General features: G+C 33.9%; 1 protein-coding gene and 1 long non-coding RNA gene across 2 annotated transcripts; both read right to left on the bottom strand.

Moving 5' to 3' along the window:
• Positions 1-223: 223 nt before the first annotated feature.
• Positions 224-3,506, bottom strand: LOC138328401 (uncharacterized). The gene is made up of 5 exons (XR_011209206.1): positions 3,414-3,506; positions 2,886-2,913; positions 2,716-2,792; positions 1,712-1,760; positions 224-767 (listed from the first exon to the last, which is right to left on the bottom strand). It is a non-coding gene; the product is annotated as an uncharacterized lncRNA (long non-coding RNA).
• A 540-nt stretch (positions 3,507-4,046) lies between these two features.
• LOC138310506 (receptor-type tyrosine-protein phosphatase H-like) lies at positions 4,047-9,250 on the bottom strand. Its single transcript, XM_069251758.1, has 8 exons — positions 9,101-9,250; positions 8,644-8,778; positions 7,673-7,818; positions 7,315-7,419; positions 6,633-6,714; positions 6,016-6,207; positions 5,269-5,370; positions 4,047-4,221 (listed from the first exon to the last, which is right to left on the bottom strand). The coding sequence occupies exons 1-8, from the start codon at positions 9,174-9,176 to the stop codon at positions 4,076-4,078; spliced, it is 984 nt and encodes a 327-aa protein (XP_069107859.1). The 5' UTR covers positions 9,177-9,250; the 3' UTR covers positions 4,047-4,075.
• Between the last annotated feature and the right edge of the window lie 780 nt (positions 9,251-10,030).

Here is a 10,030-nt window from a genome sequence, read left to right as displayed (position 1 = left end):
ACACAGTGTATCATGTTATCATAATCATGTTAACTTAAATACTTTAATACTTTTCTCCATTAATAGCCCAACAGTATTAAATATTTATATCACTCAAGTATATATGTAGAAAATGTGGGAACATGAAATGAAATGCATTTATCCGCAGCAATTTAAACAGTGTTACGTCACATATTCCACCGAGGATGATATTCTTCGATTTATGCTAAGATGCACACATTTGTAAAGTCATAAGAAAATGTCATATATATATACATAATATCTTAAATGAGTGTTCATTTCATATGAACTTTTATGAAACGAGTTAAAGAAGGTTTTTTATTATTATTGCGAGCCATGGTGAGCAAAACTTAAAAAAAATTGAAATGAGTTTCATTAATGGAGCACAACTTTAAGATACTTTTCATCATATAATCTCTCGTCAAAATGTATTGCTAAAATCCAGTAAAGGCCGTCTTTTTGTCCCGCCATGCTCTAAATCCTAACACCACCTGGCGTCATCCTACTGTTTCTGTCTTGACATCACAATGAATTTCCAGCCAATTAAAATCGCTCCAGGTCATATTATACTAATGACATATTCAAAAATATCACACGAGCGAAATCACTGGATAACAGGCGGATTATGTGATGAAAGATATTCTTCTGGGTATGTAGGTAATTTGAGTTAATACTCGCAGAACTCCTGATGGTGTAAATCATCTACGTGTTAAAGCGTCATTAGCTTTACCAAGGTTGATGAACATTTCTGTACGTTCCTCTTTTCCCTATAATATATATATTAAAGTGATATTATATATTTATTGTACAACTGATAAGCAGGTATTGCACTTTATTATTTGTACTTAAATAGTTCTTTTTGCTAACCTATAGAGGTTTCGGAATATGAAAAACAGCGTATTTCTTGAATGAACGATTACAGTCAAAACATTTAGCAATAGTTGGTACATACTGCGTCTTTTTCGTGGACAAATATTATATTAAGTATGGAGTTTCAGTGCTTTCCGATATGAGATATAGTCTTGAAACGAGGATATGAGATATAGTCTTGAAACGAGGATATGAGATATAGTCTTGAAACGAGGATATGAGATATAGTCTTGAAACGAGGATATGAGATATAGTCTTGAAACGAGGATATGAGATATAGTCTTGAAACGAGGATATGAGATATAGTCTTGAAACGAGGGTCACGCTGATCTGGTTTTGGTATGTAAACTGCGTCTTACAACTGAGGACCCAATAAAAGTATAGGGAATAGAGACTGCATAAGACACAGGTGGGCGGACGAACACGACGCAAATATTAAAGTCTATATATTCCCTATAGGGTTCATAATTAATTTCTGAATTTGAAACAAAATGTTTATGCAATATATCTGCATATTTCATAATAACAAAATGGCTAATAGCGTTTTCTCTGTGACGTACATAGTTCTTCGTAATGTGATCGTTCAACACTGACATGACGGCTGAAACTGACTCATTATAAAGTTTCTATGTTTGTTCAGCAACAATCAACTGTAACTCATTTCATTTTCATTTTCATTTTACAATTCTACTCACCACGATGTTTACTTTGAGGTTCATCTAACAAGTTCGCAGGAGTTCATATTGTAATGAAATTCATTAAAAAACAAACAGTACGTTTAAAACGCAGTCTCTTAAATATAGTTAGAAATAATGATAACTGACAGGTTATCACAACTTACCCTAGTTATTTCGTATTCCTTGGATCATTTTGGTAATCTGCAACTGCAACTTAAATTGTCGGTATTGAGGTTAGGAAATCATATCAATTTGTATGTGGCTAAACATAATGTTAAATAAAGAAAATAAAGTCTCTCTAATACATTCCGCAAAAATAAAAATCAAAGAGAGTGTCTATGCTTGACAATTCTATTAGTAAATTTATTTTACCTGACGCTGACACTTTGCCAGATTACAGAGTATCCCCGAAATTATTGATTTAATTGTCATTTTCAGACAAAACACTGTTATTAGTTGCAGTGGGTATCGTATACCCCCGCTTCCTCTTATCAGAGTTGTCTTGTTTGTTTTAAAAGAAATTTGATGTTATATATAATACTCATTACATTACATGAAGCAGTATTATGATATATTTTAAAGTGTAAAATTCATCTGGTTACCATGGGAACATTAATTTGATAAACAAAAACATGCATGTTCAGATGACGATTTCATTGAAATTGATTCAGTAGTGTTGGAGGAGTTGTCCAGGCAAATCTGAAACCTGTGGGAAGTGATTACCATAGAAATACCATCGGAACAACATATGGTCTCCAATATAACTGCCAAGTTTCATTTAAGTGGTATAGGAAGCGTTGTCCGGACAATATTTCTCAACACAAACCTTGTCTTGTAGAGTGTCAACATTAAAAAAACCCCGAAAACATACACGCAAATCTACACATGGTCACAAATATTACTACTTAGTTAAAACCGGTTCAGTATTTTATAATGAGTTGTCTGGAGAAACCTCTTCTATGGCCGGACTGACAAGCTGATTCCAGTACTTCGTTGCGGAAACATTTAATGCAAGTATTGTATGATAAGGAAAGACCATCGCATATTTTATTGATAAAGGGAAATTACTTTGTCAAAGAGAACTTCAATCGTATTCTAGTCGACAAGACCTTTAAGCTTGTTATTATGTCTGAACAATTATTAGAACGTGCATATCTACATATCTTACCCTGATCAGACCCCTCAATTTCAGCATACACGGATGGCTTGGCTATCTCATCACTCCGTATTGTTTGGTAATGTGATCTGGGTGAAAAGACAAAATAAAATTTCGTAAGACATATAATATGTTTAATATAGCATCAAAAATATCATTGAGATAAATACGTGATTACTTACCTTTCATCGTCACCAGATGGGGTTGCATCTGAAAATTATAAAGGAAATAAAATTTGATAAAAATGCAATGTAACCTTCATTTGATGACAGTTAACATAGGAATGTGGAATAAAGATAGAAAATATAAGCTGACGAGAAATAACCTTGCTTGTGTTTGTTTATAGAAGCTTATTGGAGGCCAAACAATAAACAACAGAAGTATTGCAGTCTATATTTCAAAGGGGTTACGATCATTTACGATCTCTATACCCCTTGTATATGTCAGAGCAAAAACATAAGAAGTTCCAGAAGAATAAAAATTGACCGACCAAAGGCCTGCAGACAGCTTTTTGAAATTAACAGAGAGCGACGCTCAATTTCAAAACACATATTGCATCTTTATTCGATATCAAACTACTTGCTAATCGGATGTCGCACAAAGAGCCTTCAGCTTTGCTTTAAAATATTTCATGGGTGTAGAGATCGTTTGTGATCACAACCTATGGAAATCGGGGATGAAGGTATTGCTAAATGCGTATTAATAAATACCACTGCAGATTCCCCTCTCTGACAGTTGAACATTCTGTACATCCATTTGTTTCGGATTCTCACTTCTCCTGAAGGCATGAAAGAACCAACAAAACAAATAAAACGTATCAGGAACAGATCAGAATTAAAAGATTTATTTGTTATACTCATGTGATACAAACTTCTATTATTGTTATTTAAAGGTACGTTTCGCCAGAGTCTACTTCAAATTTCCTCTTCTGGCATTTAACCCCTGAAATCATCATGTGCATGCATAAAAGTTAACCTTATAAACATAATGAACAACTGAGCCTTCTGTTTAGTCCTTTGAGGTATGCCACATAATGGATTAACTTGATTAAATTGTTTTTAACATTTTCCATACAGCAATCATGAAGACAAAATCGTTTTTATGCAATAATTAAAAAGAATTCAAGAGAAAAAAACCCTAAAAGAACAAGCTGTCTCCTTAGCTAACGTATCGAAGATACTTTTTATTAGTTAAGACATTATCATTTTACAAATTACAATGCAAAAATATAGAATATGATAACTTGATTAAATATCGGTAACTTTAGCTTACCTGAAGCACATTTTGTTTCCTGAAAAAAACAAATTAAATTGCTTTCATCGTTAGGACTTCTCAAATAGTTATAATATGTTCTGAGAGTAATTTCTTCATACTACTTTTTCGTGGCTGTGACATTCAGAAAAATATACTTACGTCTGAATGCAATCCATAGTCCAGCACCTAACAAAATAGTGAAGACAGCAGCAATCATCATAACTACTCCTGGTATAAACAGACTACTTGCCTCATTTTCCGTCGCTGGATAAGAAGAGAAAATTACTTATTAAAGGTGAATAAATATCGTCTTGTTAAATTTTATATCCCGTAATATTTCAGTGTACAACCTCCATAAAAAATATTTCTGGCTGATGCATCTGAAAAGCCCACTACCTTCCCGAAACGGCTTTTAAGTTTTAAAATGGGAATGTAAAACGAGATCGATAATTTTGAAGAGTCGCAAAAATTACTAACTTATCATTAATACTACACTCATCAACATCTTCTGAAAAAATTAATTAAAATAGATAAAATATTAATTTTCATAACGCTTGTCGTCTTATGTTTCCCGCCGTCGTCCTAAATGCCGCGCGGTAGTTGAATATTACTGTGGAAGAGGGAAAAACAGCGAAACGAATCTCCACAGTTATCATATATTATGTAGAAAATTTGCATATGTTTGGTGTTATTACATCATCTTAAGTCATCGATATGTAGTTTCTTATATCATGTTTTTAAGGAGCCTTTAAATTTTGCTCCAAAAAACCACACAGTTCCATTCCATTTTTTTAAACCGGGCAATTTATACTTGCAATTACATTTTTAATTCTTACTTTTTAATCGATTATTTGTCAATGTTTTATCGTGTAATCAAATAGTACTTTTTGTAGTTTAGGGCCTTGTGTTGTTTAGTGCTTGGCGTTGGTACAATGCTATTTGTTTCATGTGGGTAAGTGATACCGTATGGGAACGATATATTAACTTTGTACCCAATGATGGTTCGAAAAGTATTATTCGTTAGGATATATGTTTGTGTATGTTCAGGAAATGGGGCCACATTTATTTAATTTATTATTACCTTTAATCACATTAGTGTTAGCTTTTCTCCATTACATGTGCTGATGAGCAGATGCATCAACTGTCATTTTTTTTTCTTGAGAAAAACGGAACCAGACTGAGTATCAAATAAAATATCAAAAATCATAACCATACACATACACTTGTTTTAGCATAATTCCGGCTGAATCATTTATGTCGTTAGCCGATATGCATTCTTTAATTTAGATATATTTTCTAACCCTGACTTACTCGTAGCTTTGGTTGTACAACCTATTTGTGAGCTGTATGTCCGTTGGTTGACAGATTTCACTGCTTCATTGACAGACGCCACACTGAATACATATGCTGTTGCTGTAAAAACAAAAACAGCAATCTCAGCTACACAACATTTCTTTTTTTTTTTTTTTACTAGTGTCATACTTTTGAAAGTTATTTATACAAGATAATTCCTCATGTGCATGCGCAATTGGATGTCGATCTCAAAAATGTATCTAAAGTATCATTTAAATTTAAACTGTATAGACGATGATACTCATCAATACATTTTCTTCATGAAAAGATTCATTTTCGGAAAAATACTTGTAAATAAGCTATTCTAAGGATAATTCGCGAAACTCAAATTTCAAAGTATCAGATATTTTGAACAACAAAATCGGGTCGCATCTTTAACAAAATTGGTTCAATTTGGCACCCCACGTTTGTTCATTTAAAAAATTGCCTAAAACAATGATGGTTTAACTGAACTGACTATGTCATTCAGTGATCAACACAGATTACTATTTGCACTTAATGATCTTCCTTGTGGGAAGGTATCGATTTTGACGTCAATATTTTATGAGAGAATCTCACGTCATTTTCTTAGAAAAATATGACGTTACACCCACAAACACATGACGTGATGATTTAAACACATGACGTGATAATCAATACCTGCTATTAATACTCACAATATGCAATAAGAAATAAAAAAGCTATACGTAACATAATTTATTTTACCCGGCTGAAGGCCATAGTCAACTGTGTACTCTGTCATGTTAGATGTCGTGGAAAACATAACACCAGTTGTAACACTGTTGACGACATAGTATTGTATGGGGTCATCATTTCGCTGGTGTGGAGCCGCCCAGGTCAGGGTGATGGTTGTATCAGTAGAAGCCTTACAGGTAAGTACTTCAGGGGGGTCAGGAGCTGAAAATGGAATGCAGTACGTAGTTTTGCTTTAAATTTGTATTAACCGCTAGATGCCGACTTGAAGATTTGGTAGAACAAATATGGTGACCATATCCTCATCTCATCTACGAGACAAAATCTTACATCCTTACTTGTACGCGTTTAGTCCTTTTGTAATGTTGTCAGGCATGTTTTATAGTTCAATTGTTACGATAGCAAAATATTATATAAATATATTTTTATTATTATGATACATTTTTCTGTATATAAATGAATCAAACACGATATTCTAGGACATATAAATACGATTATGAATTAGAGTTTGTGATGTTGTGCCTTGTGTCAATATTCATCGAGGTCTTGACAATCATAATGAAAAAAATATGGTAGTATATTTTGTGAGATATGGATAATTGCATTGGCTTGTCACTTCATTATGTTACCTCCAGCAGGTGCTATGTATATTTTCGTGCTTTTTTGTCCTATATATTGTCGAAGAGTCGAATCAGTGCCTATAGCGTACACCTGAAAAACAAATTAAATTACTCAAAGTATATATATAAAAGCAATAAAAAGACAAAAGGACAACCTGATTACGATAGGACACTTGCATCTTGATGCGGGGTCCTAACAATGTCTATAAATTTCAATAACTTTAATGTAAACAAATTTTAATGCAAAAAGCAAAAAAATAGCATCAGACAAAGCCTATATCAGCCATCTCTAAACAAATCCGGTAAGGTGCATTTCTTCAACAAAACACATGAATAGTTAAATAGTTTAATGTAATTATGTTAGTATACATGTATCTCTCAAAACCCGTCAAACATAGTAGAATTATCTAGACAAATTTACTAATTTCAGTTACATATGTATGCATTCTGACATACATTTCAATAGAAAAACGCAATATTTGTTTCCATACAACACTGCTGTCTTTGTCCTTTGCAATGCTATTTTAACGCCATTGGTGATGTTCAATCTTGCACCACTTCAATCGTGCACGTTTAACCGGGAATTATTCCCGATGTGTGTATTCCTGATGGACAGTCCCGATGTGTGTGGTCAATCCTATTACCTCAATATATATATTGTCTAAGTATCACGGAAATTACTACTATTTACCTCGATGTAGTAAGTGTTCTCAGGTATCACCTCTAGATTACGAGTTACTGTCTTTATATTGATGTTTACGTTTATCTCTTCGGGGGGATACTGATAATTTAAGTTCTGAAAAAGAAATCAGCTATTTAAATCATATCCAATTTGACAATAACAGACAGCTAATAGTAAAATGACAAAATAAAAGTCGTCCTTCCCTGACCTTGTGTAAGTACAATATTTAATATTTATTTTAATGATTTATTAATCTGAAATAATAACGATAGTCTGTTTTTTATGAACAATCATGCATGTTAGTATTACGTTGAGAAGCTGATATGAAGTTCAGTTTAATAGAAATAGTCATATATAACTAGCTTACTCCTCCTGTAGCATTGTGTGATAACATGAACTTGACGATTTCGCTGTTTCGCTGCAATATCGACGGGAGTTCCCAGGTTACTCTTACTGTTGTGAAGATGGGCCCGTCAGGACGAGCTACTGTTAAGTTCATTACTGGACCAGGAGCTGAAACATTCAAATGGACTATCTTATGGATTAATATAATGTTTAAGATGAGGATGAACGAAAATACCAACGGAAACGGAATAAAAGCATTGTAAGCTTGAGTAAATATGTTAAGAAAAGAAGACAAAAAAACCTGAATAGATAAATAAGAACAGACTAAATATAGAACTCGATGTCACAATAAATGTCATATTATGTGTTGGTCCCTTCAACACAGTTAATTCAAAAAGGTTTACTGAGTTAACAAGGCAGAGTGTTCACCTAGTATTAGGAGAACAAAATCTACGGTGAGATCAGTACTGAGAGCACAGGTAATACACAATATCTGTGGTAAGTGGAACTGGTATGAAATGATAATGAGTAGAACTTGACGAAGGAAGGTCTTCGTTACATTCAGTGCAATGTCGTCTTGATATTTTAGTATTCTTGTTACCATAAATATAATCGATGCAGGGTTACCAACCTCCACTAGAGATGACATAAGCCAGGTCAAAGGGGGATTTTACACGGCGTCATTTTTCGACGTGAAATATCATATGATATTATACTTATTACACTGACAAAGAAAGCAATGTCGATTTTAGTTATGTAATATTTATGATATTTAAGGACATTTTGTTAATTAACGATTAAAAAGACCAATATAGCTAGATTACACATATACTGACGTGAGAATGTCGGAGAGCATCTTGAAAATATCGTGATCATGTTGCTTAAGACACGTCTTTGTGAGACAAACAATAAAAATCGAGAGACTCCAGTCAAACACGGGAGAGATGGCATTCCTGATAAATGCAACACGGGTGGTCAAAAAGTTTATATCACCTGCAGCATTTGTCGATGCAGATGGAAGCACATGTTGGTATACTGCTGTCCCCTTTATTGTGCTGGCTGACAGATTAAAGGTGTTAGTCCTATATTCCTCTAGTCTCGTCACCAAGAATGTGGTAGTTGAGAACCCTGAATCAACAAATGAATAGAAAATAAACATATCTGAAAACTGTTATATAACCGTTTATATAACACATTCGTATCATTTCTAGAGCATAGAGCCGATTACGAATATGCTATTCAAATCGTTAGATCATGAACTTTGCATCATTTATATATTAAAATAGCTCAAGAAATTCAAAACTCAAGTCGCACAATCTCTATATATACAAACCGGTAGTTTTGTCCTATGTGATGTAAACATACAACATACACGTTTCTAGTCGTTTAGCTATTCAGCTTTAAGTATCCCTTTAAGGCTTCTTGAGTCTCTGTTACACTAATATCTCACCAGTGACGTTTTCCGTCCGACCAGTTTCTGGAGATGCAGCTATTATATACAGAGTGTAGGTGGTAGGTCCAGGCATCGGACCACCAATGGTCCAGCTTACACGTATTTCTGTACTACTCTCAACAGCAGCTGTCAGTGTGAGCGGGATATTTGGAAGTGTAAAAATGTAAATATTGATATATTTGATTTAAACACGTTTTATCTATCTGTCTCTCAAAATATCAGGTAAAATTAACATTATGACAGAGCTAGATCATAGATATAGGATCTAAAATAAGTGTTCATTTTATTTAAGATGTATAAAACGAGTAAAATAAGTTTATTTTTTTTTATTTTTGTGAGACTTAGCGTAGAATCTCGCCGACGTCTCGAAATATTGATGTCATTTTATTGTTTCCGTCATGACGAAACAATTAATTTTCCAACTAATAAAAAACTTTCCAAGTCATATTGCACTAGTGACATATACAAAAATAGAACAAGGGCGAAATCACTGGATATCAGACGGATTATGTGACAAAACGTGTTATGCACCGTTATCATAATGTTTGACGAGTGAACTCTCAATGAGTTATTTATTAGTCCATTCTATCTTAAGGCTAAATCCTAACGATTCATTTTTGTAATGGGATGGGATGTGCATGGCAAGGGGGACTGGCACCATCACATAATGCAAGTGTCACCTTCTAAATTGTCATGAAATAAGTTATGTGGGGTTGACTTGGTCTTGTATCATAACTGTGTAAGGACTCACCTTCATGGTCCGTTATGACGCAGGTCGTCTTGTGGGTGACCATCACCTGTACAATTACAACTTAATACAGGACTCACCTTCCTGATCTGTTATGACGTACGTTGTGTTGGGGTGACCGTCCCCTGCTGCATTTACGGCCAGTACACTAACGGTGTAGTTGGTGTAAGGGTCCAAGA

This window comes from Argopecten irradians, chromosome 1 (assembly GCF_041381155.1).
Source record: "Argopecten irradians isolate NY chromosome 1, Ai_NY, whole genome shotgun sequence".
Taxonomy (NCBI): domain Eukaryota; kingdom Metazoa; phylum Mollusca; class Bivalvia; order Pectinida; family Pectinidae; genus Argopecten; species Argopecten irradians.
The sequence above is the reverse complement of the archived record's forward strand: the minus strand, read 5'-3'. Positions and strand labels throughout refer to the sequence as shown.

What these genes read in the sequence shown, in the direction of transcription:
- LOC138310506 (XM_069251758.1), bottom strand. Translation starts at nt 9,176, where the DNA reads ATGCCTGGACCTACCACCTACACTCTGTATATAATAGCTGCATCTCCA. An exon ending in CACACAATGCTACAGGAGGA is followed by an intron (nt 7,420 to 7,672) that starts GTAAGCTAGTTA and finishes TTTCTTTTTCAG; the next exon opens with AACTTAAATTATCAGTATCC. An exon ending in TGACTATGGCCTTCAGCCGG is followed by an intron (nt 5,371 to 6,015) that starts GTAAAATAAATT and finishes TTGTTTTTACAG; the next exon opens with CAACAGCATATGTATTCAGT.